Genomic DNA, 17,966 nt, shown 5'->3' on the forward strand with positions numbered 1-17,966 from the left:
GGATACAAGTGATGAAACGAGTCTTACAAAGTTACTTGCTTTTGGTCATGTGTCCGTCTTGCTAGCACTTTGAAGCATTTTCTAGGATGATCTAAGCGAGAGGAGTAAAGAGATAAAACAAGCTGATATGGCATTCCCAGCCCTATGCATTCAAGGCCAATCAGAAGCACTGCATTAAGATTTGTGGGGAAGAAGCGAGGCTGGGAAGGTAAAGCAAGCTGTTTGAAATTTAAGCAAGACAAAGCAGCCACCAAGGGAAAAGACTAAAAAAGGACAACACCAGAAAGATGAAGTAAATGTGTATACAATAATATTATACTAATTTCAAAAAAAAAAAAAAAAAAAAGCAAAAAAGGAATGAATTTCAACAATTACAAAAAAATCAGTCTTGACAGAGAACAGACATCCTGCTAGCTTAAGAGGACTTGCTGTAACTACAAAGAACTGATTTCCTTAAGAATCATTGTCTCAAGTTACCCTTTCACACACGCACACACACAAAAAAAAGAGAGAGAAAAAGAAATGAAGTTTTTCCAATTCCAGTAGTGTAAGTAAGTGTATCAAAATCAAACTGCTTGAAACAGGAGGTATGAGAGTATTTTTCCCCAGTAGTAAGAATCTGTAAGATGATCCCAACAGATCTGAGTGGAAGAGTGAACTAAAGTCATTAACTTCTATAGGAATATCCCAGCTGTAGGTCTTCTGATTAGGCCCTTCTCAGGTCTGATCTGGTGTTTTTCCTGCATGCAGAAACATGGACATGCTACCTTATGACTAACTTGTTAACAACTCTTACATACACCCATTAAACCACAGATGAACACCCTAAAACACTGCAAGGATAAACAAACATCTCCATGCAGATGGTGTTACCCATATGCAAACAGATGGGAAGTACTATTAGGCCTGCTTTACGATTAAGGCAGTCAAGAAACTGATTTGCCAGGAGGCCATACAGAATGAGCAGCTTAGGAAGGGCACGCACTCCGATCTCACATATCCCAAGCAGCCATCCTACTATGAATCACCCAGGCTGTGAATACACATATATACACATATATTTAGATGTCTTCAAAAAAGTAAAAAGCGAACAAAGCTACCGAAAAAAAAAAGTAACATTTGCAGAAAGTCAGTGAACTTTAAGAAAACCTGTTTGAGAGCCAAGAAGATATTTCCATTTTTTAGTCCTCTATGAAAGGTAAATCTATTTATTTCATACAGAACCATTTGGAATTGGTTTAAATTATCAGCAGAACGTACATTTGAGTGGTTGCCTTTACTTGGTTCACTTCACTGGCATGCAGCCACAATTGCTGCTAAGCTACAAGAATGCAGTATAGCAATAAGGGAAGAATCTCTCTCTTTAAAGCATTTCGATATTAGTATATGTGGTGCAGACATGAACTCTCTGTAGGTCTGTAGCAGATATCATACTGCTGATTTTGGAGATCTCTCAGGTCGCTGCACATTTTGGACCATATAATACTGGACACCAGCTAACTAGGCTTTCCCTCAGGCCACCAAGTAATGCTTTTACGAAACTTCCATCTGCAGCAGGCAGCACAAATACGAAAACAATCTATGACCTGCAAGCTCAAACCCATTACAATAACAAATCTGCACCAAAATGAATTGTTTCTATCTAGTTTTTTCCATAACATCAATTATCTGGGTCAAAAAGCATTTTTTTTACATACATTTACTTTTGAATTTCATATTTGACTTTTTTTTTTTGCTTTAAATTACAAAGTCAAGAGCACAGAGGTCAGGAGGAGCCACATCTGAGGCTGCCCTGTGCATTCTTAATTCAGCCCCCTGTGTGCAAGTATAGTGCCTTTTATTACATGATTCTTTTTCCAGGAGATCCTAATTCAGTTATTCCATGCAAGTGAGACATTATTTCATGTTTTGCTTTATCTATATACTTGAATGCATGTCTCCATAACTTACTGCACACTAATTAGAGTTCAGAACTTCTTCATATGCTTTTGTTTGACACTTTTCATTACATCATTCAGATGCTTCCTTATAATTAATGCATTTATTTTAACAACAACCTGTGAGGTAAGAAGAAATTACTGCAAAGAGTCTACAAAATTGCAAAAAAATCTATAATCTACAAAAAAAGATCTGTTTCGGAAGCAACAACTCAATTTGGATGCCTGATCTGAAAAACTATTGGCCTTTACATAGTAGTTTCGTTTGGCTAGGTCACAACTCACACAGAGATCCATTCTATCTTTAAGTGCTTAGCTCTTGTGTCAAATTGGGCCCCCAAAATGAGGAAGTATTAATAACCACTTGTAAAACATGTGATGTAGGTGACTTGTGAATCCCTGCATAGGGATTCTATGCAAAAGGCAGAATCCAGTTGCCACAAGTGATACACTGACTTTACCATGAAACCATCTTTCTCCTCCTACAGCCTCATGCCTCACATACTACAAATGCTCAGAGAAAGAAAGAAAAAAAACAAACACACAAAAAACACAAAGCAGAAAAGTCCTATAGACAATGGCCTCCTTCAGACATAATTCCAATTCTTGTTTTGAATATTTATAAAATAGGAGTGTCAGGAAAAAACAAGCTCACAAAACTGCAGATCACATCATAATGCACAAGGCACTATGACAATTAGGCTGCTTTTTCTGACTCCTGGGTGCTTGACTTTGCAACTCTAAAGCCTGTTCATATACTGTGCATACAACTGCTTGTATTGCATCGAAATGCCACACAAGAGACGCAGAACAGGACTACACTTCACACAAACATACACTAATACAGAACAGCATCAGTATCAGAGACTCAGCTCTAACACTTGGACCTGTAAAGGGCGCTGATAGTGTGACAGCAGTAGCTGACTACTATCTCGCACTGGGATAACCACTAGAGGGAGAGGAGGCTTGTAACGCACAAGTGGGCTTTACGCTTTGGATCTGCTGTCAGAACACTGAGTTTCAAGATTCTTAAGTTCTAGTGCCAGCTTTGAACTAACTATGATTTTGTGATTACAGCCTCTTCTGGCCCAGCTTGTCTAGCCAGACATTAGTATCAAGCTAGATGCATTCTCTTCTGTTCTCGGCCTTCATTATTACTTAAAATTTTAGGTGGAATGTGGAAGTTGACTGCTCAGGAAAGAGACAGACAAGGCTTTAACCACAATTATGGCCCTGCTTGCACTCAAAACACACAACAGATTGATTCCAGTTGTGACAGTAGTCATGTCTCACCAGCATGTAGCTTGGGCAAGAGAAAAGGGGAAGGAAAGAGTCTGGAAGCATAAATTAATCTGTATCTTTTATGTTCTTTCTCCTTCACAGCTTGTGTTCCCCGTTCAATCATCATATACTTCTTATGGCAAGAAAGCTACAACCTAAAGTCCTCACAGTCACAAAAACGATAAATATACCTGACAAATTACACATGTACGGCTGAGTACCACCATCCCAGGAATATTATTCCAGTCTCCTTTGCTTCATGTTCCTGGTCAAGCTCTAGAAATAGATTAAGTTACTTCTGCCATTAAATGCAACAGGAATATCATCACCTCAATACAGTCCTTAGTACTGTTCTTCTCCTCATCTCTACACATAGTTTTTCTTTCTTTTTTCTCCTGAAAGAGTTTTGGAGCTGACCCACAACTTTTAAATTCTCCCCAACATATTTATTAGGAAGAAATGTTTTAAATATTTCTCTAAAACTGTTCTGTGTGTGCCAAATAGAAGAGAACATGATTAGCATAAAAGAAAGCTGCAATTCTCTTGTCAAGCTTGAAAATCCATGCATGCATAGGGTTAAAAATGAATTCTTGATTTCATTTTAGAAGAGAATATCAGATTCTGTCAGAATTGTTGAACATTACCTCCATGATTCCAGAGAAGAATATAAAATCTTTGGCACTTCTGAAACAAATTTTTATAAAGGAAGGGAAAAGAACGGAAAGCAGAGAGAAAAAGAACTAATGGTCAGACACAATCATTCTGAACTTCCAACACGCAAAGATCCAGCATATAACAAAAATATCAAAGAGAAAACAGCAATAACATACTAGGTTTGAGGACCAACAAGAGAGTTTCAGAACTTTATCTACAACCACAAACGCTCAAGGGTAATGGTTGGCTGGCTGAAAAAAAAAAAAAAATTGACAAATGTTCCCAATGACAGCAGCAGAACGTTTACTATTGTGAGGTACCTAGGATACAGGTATCTACAAGTGTGCCAGATGTCTGAGCTCCCATTACAGACAACCAAGATTTAGTCACTACAGTCACTGGGGTCTGTTCAGTTTAACCGATGTAGGTGCCTAATTCAGGACATGATGAATAGCTCTCTAGACTTTACTAACTGTATTGACCAGAACTCCATTGACTGCAGTGTCATCTAGATCACACACGGGGCACTTGAAGTTACATGAGCAGCATCCTACTCTTCATTCTACTACTGTACATAGACATTTCCAGAGTTTATAAATTATGAGGCATGACTTTTTAAAAGAGCAATACAGTGAGCTTGCAGGGTTGAAGAGATTATAGAGGATGCTATTATTGTAATGCAATTGAAATCCTGCAGTAATTTAAGAACTTGAGCTATACTAGGTCAAAACTGCAGAATGATTAAGAAACAGATAATGAAACTTCCAGGAAGAAAGGGGAAAACTGTAAGAGGGAGATAGAATATAATCCCAGATTCCTCTCAGTACTTACAGCATTTAAATTTTAAAACAAAAAACATTTTCAGAAGATACAGTGAAACTGATCAGAGCATTAAAATAGCAAAAATAAAATCACATAAGACAGTATCACTCAACTCAAAATTGAGAGTTTACAAACACTTGCTGATGAAACCTTTAATTTGTTCTGAATGTACCACTCATGGAAAATATAATACAGATATTGAAATAGCTGGACTGAACTGGGGAAGCCTCTAATTTTTTATATAATGATGTTAATCTGATCTTTCAGCTTTTCAAAGACTAGAATTTTTAAACTCTTGTAGGTCCATGGATTATGCCTTCAGGATTTGTGAAAGGCAACTAAGAAAGGAAGCATGTCATCATAATCTTATATTTATACCTCAAACAGAAAACCTTATGGGATTGGCAAGTTAAAACACATTGGAAGGCAGATTTGCAATCATATATTCATAGGCATCTAGTGCTAAAACAAGTCTGTCCCTTATCAGTCTTCTGTATCAGTAGTGGCTGGTAAACAGAAAAAGGGAAGAGAGGTGAAATCTCATTTTCCTTCAGTGACACTAACAGGCTCATGAGAGCGTCTTTCTGAATTGCTGTGGCTCATGATTGTGGCCAGTTAGAAATCAGGCAAAAATCAAACACACACTGGCATTGTCACCCATCCAAACAAAAACTAACATCTCCCCTCCCCCAATCCATGAAAGAGCCATTGTATCTAAATTCGGCCAGTCCATTACCACTTACGAAGCACAAAATGAGAAAGCTCAGAACATTCATATTGAAAAAGGGGCTTGTGCTGACAGACTTGTCAGCAGCCATGGCATCAAACTTGCTTTGAAGCTGTGCTCTTCTCATTATTTTTTTTATACCAAGATATTCAGGTGATGTCTTTTGTTGCCTTTTGCCCTCAAGTCTAATAATCAAGAATATAAACAACCAATCAGTCTCAAGTTCCTGACCTGTCACTTGACATGGATTAAGATAGCCAAAGTTTAAATACTAAATTATTTAGTGGTATCAATATTCTCCAATTTATGTATATGTGGATTTAATTTTTAAAGAGGAAGACATTTCAAAAATAAATTATTTCTGCTATAATTCATTTCTCTATGTACATTTCCCAGTACATATTTTGTATAATTCCCCAGTACATATGTATTTTGCATAATTACAAACAGACCATTTCATAAGACAAATATGCAATTTCAAGAGTCAGCAGTAATGTTTAAGAAACATTTCAATTTTGGCAAAACAGCAATAAATTTGGCCATGATTTTTTCTATTCATTTTTATATCCCCAGATATGCTCACTGATAAGCAAAGAGGTAAACACTAAATTACAAAACATGTATCAAGGAGCAAAGTTCAGTCAATAGAGAGATCACATGGATTATACTTTTCTATTTATATATGCCTGTTGCCTTAAGGCCAGGAAGCATACCATAAGTTCACGTCACAATTCTATATGAAGGGCTAGAGGCAGCATCCTCTTCAACGCAGCTTGCCTTAAATGGAAAGCAATGTCAGCAACCAGTTTTTAGGTTATTCTTTACATGTATATCAAAATAGCCTAAATCAATGTATTTTGTGAACTTACGTCCACAAACTAAATTGTCTCATGACAGTCAGCAGATGACACTGGGGGACAGGGATCATCAGGGAAAGTAAGCAAGAACCAGTTGCCCCAAGGCTGTCTTCACACAAGAATCCTATTCACTGAAAGAGTCTTTATGAAAAGGTCTTACAGAAACACTCATCCCAGAAGTGCTGATATTTCACTTTCCCGCTGGTCAACTTTTTGAATTAACACTTTCTTTTTTAAGGCTAGTCCATCAAAACAAAGAGGGGAGAGAAAAAAAACGTTTCCCATTACAAGAATGTTTTCATTTAAAGCAGTATCACTATCAATATTCTATGTTACCTATTATAGAAGAACCACGATCATCAGAATGACCCAGACACTGACAAGACTAATTCCTCTCTTCTTTTTTGAAATGCAGCAAGAAACTTCTAAAGCATGGGCATGTGTCTGACCTATGCACTAGAAGATCCCAGGCAGTGACTTGCCAGCATGCAGGCAATGAGACTTATGGACCATACTACACCTGAAGCTGGCAAGCTATCTTGCAGAAGTGTCAGCCATCTACCACGTCTATCAGACATAGGATAGCGGCCCATTAAAAGCAGCCTAGTTTTGGTTTGGCCCAGTAAAAGTGAAGAGATTAACTTCTAACTGGTTATGATACCTTCAGACAAAATGACCCTTTAAGTGTTGCTACAAGGTCTTATACTTACATAATTACCAGAGAGATACAGTAAAATTTGTTGGTCGCACATGTCTTCCTTATCACTTCAAGGAATGTATGTAAAATGAAGAGGGTTAAAACACTGTAAAATCACTATGTCCTTTATAAAATAAATATAGAGCTACGGAAAGCTGTAAAATTTCGAATAATTGGATTTTGTTAATCTGTGGGGACACAGACTTAATACTGCATTTAATTTTGCTAAGTGGGAGGAAGATTATTGCTGGCAAGATACAAAGAAAGAATAGTCTCTGCTCAAATCATATAAAAATTTAAGAGTATAAATACCACAAGACAATTTTTCCCATAATAGCTATAGTTGGACATTTTGGTGTATTCAGTATACAATTATGAAAGAAACTAAACATACAGGCCTCCTCTCGATACAAGTAAAAATAATAATAATTTATATTCCACTACATGCATGCTTCTGAGAGTTAACATTAAAAAACAAAAACAAAAAAAACTTGCTAGTTAACAATACCCAATCTCCTACATAGCACTGCAGAAAGCACAATTTTTAGGCTTTTTATTTTTTTTTTAAGAGACTAGCCACTCACTGATACAAACCCATTTTCTTTCCAGAAATTCTGAAACAAAAGTTGATATTTATTCTCAACAACTCTGTCATAGTGGAGTACTTGTCAGGAGCTGCAGCTGGTTACAGTCTATGGTTCATGTGGGGAGAAACATTTTACCTAGTATCAGAATTTAAACTTTTCAGTGTGTAATGTTTTCATGCCTAAATCCATTGTTTTGAAAATAAGCTACTTCCACATTGTTGTTCTTTCAATAAACCTGGTTTTTTTTCTGAAATTATCTTGAAATAAGATCACAGTGGATAGCAACAACTGTTTGCCATTTATAAAGAAACTCTTCTAAAATCTGAGGGAGATCAAAGTACTTTTCTTTAAACATTAATAGCTCTTGCTAAAAATCATGAATATCTATAACACAGTTGGTTTGATGCCCTATTCCCAGAATATCAACTGACTGATATGTTACACAGTTCCTTAATATTAAGAAAGGTACTGCAATTTTAAAAGAATTTGTTTCAAAACAGAAGGAAATATTTCAAGGTAAAAACAAAAAAGTACATTGCCATTATCATTCTCTTAATATATTAATGCAATGAACATTTTACAAAGTCATTTGGTATCTTCTATAAAGGGGTAAAATAGTTCCTGTACTTTTGTAATGTTTCTTCATGACAGACTGTTGGAAGAGCATAACAGCACCAGCAGTGGTTAAAATGTGAAACATTAAGCTGCTGCATTTGTTGGGAGTTAGATACCCAAACCTAAACACATTTATTGACTGAAAGAATCTCCTGGATACTGAAGTACCTCTCCAACAGTCTCCCCATTGAATTCTAAAAATCTTTGAACAGAATTCTTACCTGACACATAATTTGACAAGCAATACTTAACCAATTCAAATTAAAATGAAAAGGATCTGCAAACTAAGGAAAATAACGCCTATTTTTTTCTGCATGCATCTTCCATAATCTTGAATTACATAACTTAAAGAAAATGCACTACTTTTTCAAATGCTCATTCAAAGGAAGCTGATGAAACTCTCTTCTGTGATTAACTGTTGAAAGTGGAACAAAGTGCTAAGCGCATCATGCATAATTCTCGTTTTTCTGGTTGGTTGTTTCCTACTTATTTCAGTGGAATACAGAGGGAAATGACTTAAAAAGAAAATTCTTCTTCAGCAGTAACAATACAATTCATAAAGTCTCCAAACTGTTATCCTGAACTATAGCCTCCTTAAGGTGCTCCAGCAACTTCAGTTCTGATGCACTGTGCTGTATTTATCATGCCATTCTAATGCTGCAGACTTTTCCCATCATATACCACAGCCACTGAAATGCTTTACCCCTAAGCTACCTAGTAAAATAAAATCTAAGCCAAAGAAACCAAAACTTAACTACAAGATATTATGAATGAATCCTGAACACAGACCTGCCACCACACCCTTTTCTCTAATTGTATAGTAGGTTTAGCACATAAACTTCCCAGGTAGTTAAAACTCAAAAGACCTTATTTTTACTTCTCTCACTTTCAGAGAGGAGAGATCTAATTAAAAAAATTCTCTAAAAATTGACATATAACTTCCTATCTGCTTGTTTTTTAATTCCATTAATATATATTTGTAGTTACATCAAGGCAAATTAAATCTAGCACTATTTTATACTGTCAGCAGTTAATATGTATAATGCTGAGTTTCCATTATCATCTGATTAAGATAACTTTGTCTTCCTCTGTTATTAGACTGAAGGCTCACATTTTATTACTTTATGCCTGTAAGGATACGAGCACATTTCTGTACAGAAAGGAAAATAATAAGTTTTACACTGATCATTTGTCAAATACTTTCATTTTTGTTGTTATTGATTAGTTTTGGTCTCTGGCGAAGGTTCCTGTACACCTTAGCAAATGTGTCTAGGTGAATATTAAAGGAAGGGTGCATTTTTATTAAAGAGTTATCATCCATAAAAATTACTACCACTGAACATTATGATTCTGTATCAAGTGAAAGGCGATTTTACAGGGAAAAAAAAGATGTTTTTAATGGTCTGCCTCAAACATCCAGCTGTCTTGAACATTCAAACTAGCATCTCAGGAAAAAAAAAAATGAAGTGTTCTTCCTCTTTAATAGCAGTTTGCTATTTAAGAAAAAGTAAACATAGTCGATGTTTAAAGCAAAGGAAAATTCAGCTTGCTCTTCTGTAATTATTTTGTCCCTGCACCACTAAATGTAATTACAAACAACTCAAATGTTCATCACTACAAAAACACTATGTAAGATTCCCAAAGAACAGATATGGAAAAGCACTGTTTTCACACAGTTCTCTCAGTATCTTAACAACACTAGCAATAAACAAGTATACTGAGCCCATATAAAGGAGACTGGGAAATATTCATGTTTAAGTTGACCTAGGAAATCTCCTCTATTTTATTTATCAATGCTTACAAAAATTATGCCTCAAAGCAACAAGCAGGAATGTGTCTGACAGCTATAGCATAGGTGCAATCATCCCAACATGCCCAAGTTCATTTGCTGTGTAGGTAACCAAGCATTTGTTCTAAATGGGGGGGGGGGGGAGGGGGGAGAAACTAGAAACAAAGATCTGAGCTCTCCTAACAAAGTTATCACTCTACCCCAATATATAGATGCGATGACTTTCATAAACTGAGCTAGCTATGTCCCTCTCTCATAATCAGGAGGAAATCCTTGCAAGCCACTTGAAACCACTCAGAATTATCCAAACTTTTCCAAACCAGTTTGACACCTGTTTGCTTTCTCCCAGTTAGAGAAAGCAGAGTTAGCACATGCCAGCTACAGATTCATCCAAATTACAACAGAGCAGTAAAGAAGATAAGAATGTACATTTGGTAATAAGAGGACTGTGGTAAGATACCTGATCTGTACCTATACCAAATAACTACAGCGTGCAATTTTTCACAGCTATGCAACACACAGTATCTAACAACTTGCCTGACCCCACATGGAGCAGCTTTATCAGAGGGTAGGTATTCTGCAGTGCATGCAGTAAGAACTGTCATCCCTTACAAGGTGGAATTCCACCCAAAGCCTTGATATTCTTTGCTTGAAAAAGCTATGCAAGATTTAACTTGATTAACACAAATATGATCATGCAGCTTGTAAATCGAGGCACGTTTTCACATTGCCCCCTGAGCACCTGTATGTCCCAGCTCCCTCAGAAGTCCCCAGAACTGTGTTCAAAGTCTGCCTGTGACCGTCCACAGCAGCTCCGAGAGGCAGCAGCCCCACAGCTGCCCCGGGACGGACCCCGCTGCTCATCAGCAACATATCGAGTCCCAACGCACCTTTTCTGTACACTTGCCCTCAAAACCTCTACTTGCTGAGTTTCGTTTGACAAGAGTACTTGTGTCACACAAGTGACAGCACCAAAATGACTGAACAGGATTTCGTCAGTTCCTGAAATGTTACCGTTCAGACGCCCCACTGAAGGTGCAACTGCTAAGAGAAAAGTCGAGGAAGGAAAAGGTCTTTCTACTAGTTTACGTGGGCACGGAAAACAGCTGGCCTTGCCACCTTCTAAGCGGTTGCTGCTGTTTTGAGGAACCCGGGAGTGATACGAATTTCCCCGCCCGTGGCGGGGGGCGGTTACCCGCATCTCCCCACACGGGAGCCAGCCTAGGGCCGAGGGGCGGCCCGAGAGCCCCGACGGCCCGGGCGCCGCCAGCGCCTCTCGCCTCCTCTCAGCACAGACGCGGGACGGGCCGTTGCGCAGGGCCCCCCCCCGCCCTTATCCCCTGCTCCCGCCCTTATCCCCTGCTCCCGCCTCTTCCAGCCGCGCTCCGTCTCGAAACGCATCTCCACTTGCCTCCCTCCACCTCCCGCCCCCGGGCGCCGCTCCCGGTCCGCAGAGGGGCCGAGCCGGGACGGCTCGGCGGTGGCAAGGGAGGGGCGGGCGTCCCCGCCGCGTGCGGCGAGCGGGCGGGCGGGAAAACCGCGGGCGCGAGGAGCGGCCGTTGGGCGGCCGTTGGGCTGCGCGCGGCGCGGCCGTACCTGCTTGTCCAGCGCGGCGTCCTTGGCGCTGCCGGCGGCGGTGGCCTTGGGGGCCGGCACCCGCTCGCAGTTGCAGCCCTCCAGCATGTACATGCCGGCGGGTCGGGCGCTCTGCTCGCTCTCGAAGTAGAAGAGCACGTTCTGGTAGAGCGCGAACCACTTCTCGTGCCAGCGGTTGGTCTCGGCCGTCTTCTTGCTCAGGTAGCCGCGCTTGGTGCCCTCCTTGCGGGCCAGCAGCGCCAGGTACAGGGCGTGCCCCTCGTTGTACCGCACGCTCTTCTGCATGGTGCCCGTCCGCCGGCGGGGCGCTCACCGCCCGCCCCGCCGGCACAGGGCAGCGTCCGCGGGCGCTCAGCGCGCCAGCACCGGCTGCGCCGCGCCGCGGCAGCGCCTCATGGGCGCCGGCGCGCACCGACGGGCGGCACTCCGCCCCCGAGCTCCGCCTTGCCCGGCGGGGCCAGCGCGGCCCCCGCTCCGCTCCGCTCCGCTCCGCTCCGCGCGGCCGCGGCTCGGGGCTCGCCGCTCCCTCGGCGGCGGGGTGTCTCCGCCGCCCGCCTCCCTCCGGGGCGGCTGCCGCGGCGGGGCTCCGCCGCCCGCGCCGAGCCCTGCGCCGCCTCCCCGCGGCCGGACAGCCCGCGCCTCCGTGCGCCGCGGCCCCGAAGTTGGGGGCGCCGCGGCCCCGCCGGCGGGAGAGGTGCGCGGCGCCGCCGAGCTGCCCCCGAGCAACTCCGCCGGGAGGCAGGAGGGGAGGCGTCACGTGGGAGATCAGCCGTAATCCGCTTTGAGACCGATTTAAAGAGCAAAGTCGCCGCCGCAGCGCCCGGTCCCTCCCTCTGCGCGGGAGCGGGGCCCCCTCCCCCCTCCCCGCCCGCCCGCCCGCGGGGTTGTGCGCAGCCAGCCGGGGGGCAGCACGGCCGGTACCTGCCTGCGGAGCGGGAGGCGGCGGCGCGGCGGCCGCCCGCCTGGGGCGGGACGGGGCCGGGCCAGGCGCTTCTGCCCGCTGCCGGCCGCGGTAGCTACGGGCACAAACGGCCGCTGGATTGGTGTTTTTGTCTTTTATTCTCCCACACAGCTTCAGCTGGTTTTATTCTTTCAGTAAAAATCTTCCAAAGGTTCAAGACTAGATTAGAACATCTGTGAAGCCGGGTAAGTTTGATTTCGAGCTGCACGGCACATTAAAGCAAAAGCGAGAAGTGAACCAGTAGCTGGTTACTTTTAACCGAATATTCATGTTTGCTAACAGCAAAAAGGAAGAGGTGAATCGTTTTAGGAAGTCTCATCTCTGAGAACTACATGCCTCCACCTTCCCAGGCGTCGGTGTTGTGAACACATACCTGGCAAGGCCTGCAGAAAGCATGCTGCGTATAGAGCACCCTCACTGCGCACAGTAACAGTTTACGAACCCTAACTCATGCTGCCCTTGTTTAACACCACTTGCTGCACGATACAGCATTGCTGGCACGTGCAGGCTCCAGCTCCTGAAGACGCAGAAGGCTAACTGAATGGGGACAGTTGAGAGAGGAAGGTGGTTTATCACACCCTAAAAAGCAATCTGTATGTGCTGGGCTTGGAGGCTTCAGTTTTATTTTTACACTGAGTTTAGCAGAACTAACAGCAGGCATAATTTTGTTTCCACAATCAGGACAGTGGAGAAAGGGAGGAACAGACCTTAATCATAAAAAATCAGCTCTGACAAAGGGACTGGTATCAAGGATTGTTTTACATTAAACATAAGATAACATATTTTCTATGGCAATATGGAAATTTCTACCAACTAAAGGGTAAACTTTAGTTAGCAAATTATTTAAACTTTTTCATTTATTTGGCTTGTATTTTTTTGTACAACCAATTTTGGGGCCTGCTAGAAATAGGAATGCGGTAATTTTTCTCTATATACCTGCCACAATTTTAAAGGACAATGCTGATTTCAATCCTTAAAAATAATGAAAACATAAAGGAGTTAAAAGTAGCTTATATACCTACTTGTTTATCAAATTCATGGTTTAATAAAAACATTTCTTGATAGAATTCGTCACAAAAAAAGCATTTAAAAGGTGTTCATTTAAAAATGTGTTTAATTTAAAAATGCATTTTATATATGTAGCTTTCTGTCTCTTGTGCTTTACTGAAAGTCCCACAGATTGATTCCCTTACTGGTTGTCTGAGGAAAAATATGATTCATTTGCCGAACATACAACTTCTATATTAGAAGAAATAAACACTACAAGAAATCCTGCTGACAATGACTAGTTTCCCTTGTGGCTTCAAATCATGCCATTTTAGACTTACACACAACTTCTAGGGAAGTCTAGTGTTTTTGTACAGGGAATTAAGGTAATTTGGATGACTTACATGTATGAAGTAACTCAAATTCATTTCTGTTGATGACTGGGCCCTTACTTGGCTATGCACCTTTAACTCAGTTTCACAGTTCAGCTCTGCATATTCAATTCAGTATTAATCCTGTGTGTGAAATTCATGGAATATCATATTCCTTGATGTAAGTAAAAGGCAAGGCAGCAAGATTTAAGGGAAAGAAGCAGTTTGAAATTCAAAAAAGTTTTCAAATATTTCACTCTAAGTGAATAGTGCTTTCCAAAACAAACACATCATATATCATGACCAGCTGCTATATAGTAGGGCCCCATATTTGCCAAAATGAATTCAATTTTTTGTCCTATCTCATGTAATTTATACTTTAATAAACCTTTTGCATAAATCAGAAATGATTTTGCACCATGTATTCTACCAGGAAGCCTTAGACATACCATTAAACAAACAAACAAAAGACAAATAGCTGTTATTTTAACTACAAAAACAAGAAAGACATAGTTTCCTTTTACTACATTATTGTCTTCTAGACACACAGGCATTTTTCCTAAACTGGAAGTATTGAATATGTCATTGCACAGCAATCCATAGGTATTCTGAGCCACCTAATGTTCTTGTTCACTACTCTGGGATTGTGTAACCAACATTGTTGTGACGTCCTATACTTTACTGTTCAAACTATGACTTACTTCTCTCAATATTTTCTTTATTACTTGATCATTCTTATAAAAGCACAGTCTAGTTTGTATTGCTATAAATAGCTATATTTATGTATCTATGCATCTAATACATCTAAATGCATGTAGGTAAATACACATACACATTTTTTTTAAACTTCAAGCAATAAAGAGGCGGGTTGTCTGTGGTTTACAAAAAAAACACTCTAGGCCAAATTTACATATACAAATAAGATAAAGTTATATGTTCAAACAGAGATGTAAGGGATCTATTGATGTAATTTGTATTATCAGGTTCTGAAGAAAGGAATATTCAGATAAGCATGTTGCTCTACCTTAATTTAATTTATATCTTCCCTACCTTTCCCTTTTTTGTGTATTTTCTTTCCAGAAGATTAATTTATAAAACCATATTCCTCAGTGTTGTGTCATTATAGGCCTCAAGGAGCTTTTTCTAAAACTGTGATGGTTAGCTGGGAAGTTGTGGTCAAATATCAGCTGGGAGAACTTCACTCTGTTTAGCCTAGAGTTACCTTGAAATTTCCATTGGATAAGTAATTCATCACATGTTGTTCTAAGTTGTCATAAATAGCATAGCATACAGCATTGTATGATACCTGATGCAGTTATAACCAGAAGTGGCCATGAAAGCTTGGGTTGCAAATCAGTGAATTGTCACTCTTCTGAATAACAGGTGACAGAAAAATCTATTTCAAAAGATATATTTTGGCCTCAGCTCTGAAAAACACCTTGGGAAAAGGAAAATTATAATTATTGGTAATAAAAATATTGATTAAAATAATGGAAAAGTGTTGTTGTGCTATCATTTTTATGCCTGGTTTTGTATTTTTTTGCTATATTCTGTTGTACATTTGGAATGGTTTCTGTTCACTTTTCGTTAAACTGTGATAGTAAATCATTCTTTACCTTTACATGTCCAGGTAATATATCAAATATGAAGTAATTTTGTAAAGCTGGAAGAAATTAAGTTTCATTTAGAATATGCATATATATTCCTCCTTACATATTGTCTGAAAAGTAGAACTGAACCGATACCTTCTTTATAATTTTACTTACACAGACAGTTGTGCTGACATTAATGGTTTACTTTTTTAGGCACAGATCATGATTTGGCTACTCAAAAGGTATTTATAATATTCAGCTAAGATTTAGAGTTATCCTATAATGCAGGAGAATTTGCAGGAGTATTACATGATACATCGCAGGTAGAGTAAGTCCCAAATATTTTCCAGTCCTTTGAAAATAACACGTATGCTTATGTGTAGAGAAACTTCATTACATCATTTACTTTTAAATGACTATAAACACTTTTGTGCTTGTTGAACCTATCTATTGATGTCATTTGAGAAGATTTACTTTTCTTATTTAATCTAGACATTTGGGGGAATTGTCTTGGATAACCAACTTTAAATCACTATGCATATCAGGCCATATTAATTCATTCCTTATGGTTACTTATATTTTTAGCAACTGGAAGCAAATGTTTGGGACCTTGTAGGTCAGCCTTTCTGTGTAAGAGCGGTGACTACACATACACATCAATCCTGTAAAAAAAGGTGGTGAAACAAGTGTTCATGGGATTCCCTCTTTCAGGAATCTCTGTCCAATCCCCATGCCAAGTTTCCACAAAGAAGTAGTGAGCATAGTTACACAGTGACTCTGCACAAAGCATGAATGACACCTCTGATGCTGCTGCAAGACTTTCCAAGGATAAACACTTGCTTTCATTTTAAGAAAACAAAGAGCATGGAAGTTCTGTATGTAACAGAAAGATCTAGTTAAACATACACAAATGCTGTCAGGCTGTTTTGCAGCTCCACACCCTATGACCCACATGACTGGAACGCTCTGAGAGAAGGATTTTTACTGCCATATTGAAGAGTAATAAAGAGGCCACTTTTTTTCTTGGGAAGTTTCAGTAGAAGGTGCATAACTGCAGGGCATTTATCTATTGTGCAGGTGAGTATATTATCATAGTGGTTTAATGCCTTAGCCCCTTTGTGCTAAATGTTGCATAAACGTAAGGAGAAAAAAATCCATGCTAGGAACAAATTGAAGGCTAAGCATAAGATTAAATAGATAGTCAGACAAATAGGAAAGTACAAGGATTAGGAACTGTAATTCCTAGTGTGATAGGCAGTGCTCTCAGTATACCACTTGAGTATTTGCTGAGATTTTGGGAGGATGATAGCAAAGAAGATTTAGAGGAAACTTTTGAAAGGAACAATTAGGTGTGTGTGTGTGTGTAGAGCTTGTTGGGGAGTTCTTGCCTGTGGTCAAGGACAGCGTGGAAAAATATGAAGGACTTGAGTAAAAAATGAGAAAGATGCATGGTAGAAACTGTCTTACAGTCAGGCTGGAGGAAATGAAAAGCAACAAAAAAATAGCTGGAATCAGGGGACTCAAATTGAAGAAATAACACTATTTGGGCAGGAGGCAAAAACAAGTGAGTAGTGTAAGAATTCAGCCTGGCTGGAGGACTGCTGATAATCAGTGCACTGTAGATAAAGAACAGAATCAGAGGGAGCCAATGTAAACTAAGGCTAAGAGTGGCTGAGAAACTGGAGAAGACAGCATGAGGATCATAACAGTGAAGAACAGCGGAATGGGTTAGTCAGAAGTGCTGATGGAGAGAGAGTCACAAAGAAGAGAAAAAGGAGTGACAGAGCATGAGAGTTGTAGCTGTTGGGTAACCCTGAAAAAAACAGGTGATTGCTGAAGAGGCGGAATTCAGAGATCTTGGGGATAAGAGTGAGGCTCTGAAATAGGAAGAAAGGAGACCAATAAACTGGAGGCAGATATAGGAAGATAGATGATAATGTGGGAATGGAAGAGGAGAGTCAGGTAGAGTCAGTTCACTACAGCACAGGAAGTCAAAGGGTTAGAACAAGGGTAACACTGAAAGAGAAAGTTGCATTTATAATACAGAAATACTGATAGTCTAGGGTGAAAATCAAACAGAATGAAAAGACCACTTTCCTCCTTAAGTCTGTTTTCAGCTAGTTCTTGTGACTGCTACAAAGACAGCAAAGATTCCCTAGCTGAGAATAAAACTAAAGAGCCAGTATCCAGCTTGTTGACAAAAGCTTTAAAGATATGCAGATATACATGGGGTGGTTTTCATATTCAGTTAATTAAAAGCTCCAGAAGCATTTTATATAATACAGATAAAACAGACAAACTAAGCTCTAGATTTATGATGCAAAGCATAGTGAAAATAATGTATTTTTGAACTTTCTTCACATTGTTAAACTTTGCATATGGAGGCACTCCTCAGTGTGAATATGACTGTCAGAGCTGAGCCTTGACTTTTAAAGTTAGTAAAGATTACTCCCTTTGTCCCTATTTTCAGAACTGTGTAATAAGAATTTCACA

At 40.1% G+C, this 17,966-nt stretch overlaps 1 protein-coding gene and 1 long non-coding RNA gene across 3 annotated transcripts in view; one reads left to right on the forward strand and one right to left on the reverse strand.

The window, feature by feature from the left end:
- LOC135324155 (ras-specific guanine nucleotide-releasing factor 2) overlaps positions 1-12,005 on the reverse strand; it is a 129,776-nt gene extending 117,771 nt beyond the window's left edge. Inside the window, exon 1 of one of the 2 annotated variants that reach the window (XM_064499754.1) lies at positions 11,563-12,005. In XM_064499754.1, the coding sequence (XP_064355824.1) occupies positions 11,563-11,847 (285 nt within the window). In that variant the 5' untranslated portion in view covers positions 11,848-12,005. The remainder of the gene's footprint in view (positions 1-11,562) is intronic. The other variant, XM_064499753.1, reaches the window with a different exon arrangement.
- A 485-nt stretch (positions 12,006-12,490) lies between these two features.
- LOC135324156 (uncharacterized) lies at positions 12,491-15,372 on the forward strand. The gene is made up of 2 exons (XR_010385508.1): positions 12,491-12,708; positions 12,806-15,372. It is a non-coding gene; the product is annotated as an uncharacterized LOC135324156 (long non-coding RNA).
- The last annotated feature ends 2,594 nt before the right edge of the window (positions 15,373-17,966 follow it).

The sequence above is a fragment of the Dromaius novaehollandiae genome, chromosome W (assembly GCF_036370855.1).
Source record: "Dromaius novaehollandiae isolate bDroNov1 chromosome W, bDroNov1.hap1, whole genome shotgun sequence".
NCBI classification, from domain to species: Eukaryota; Metazoa; Chordata; class Aves; order Casuariiformes; family Dromaiidae; genus Dromaius; species Dromaius novaehollandiae.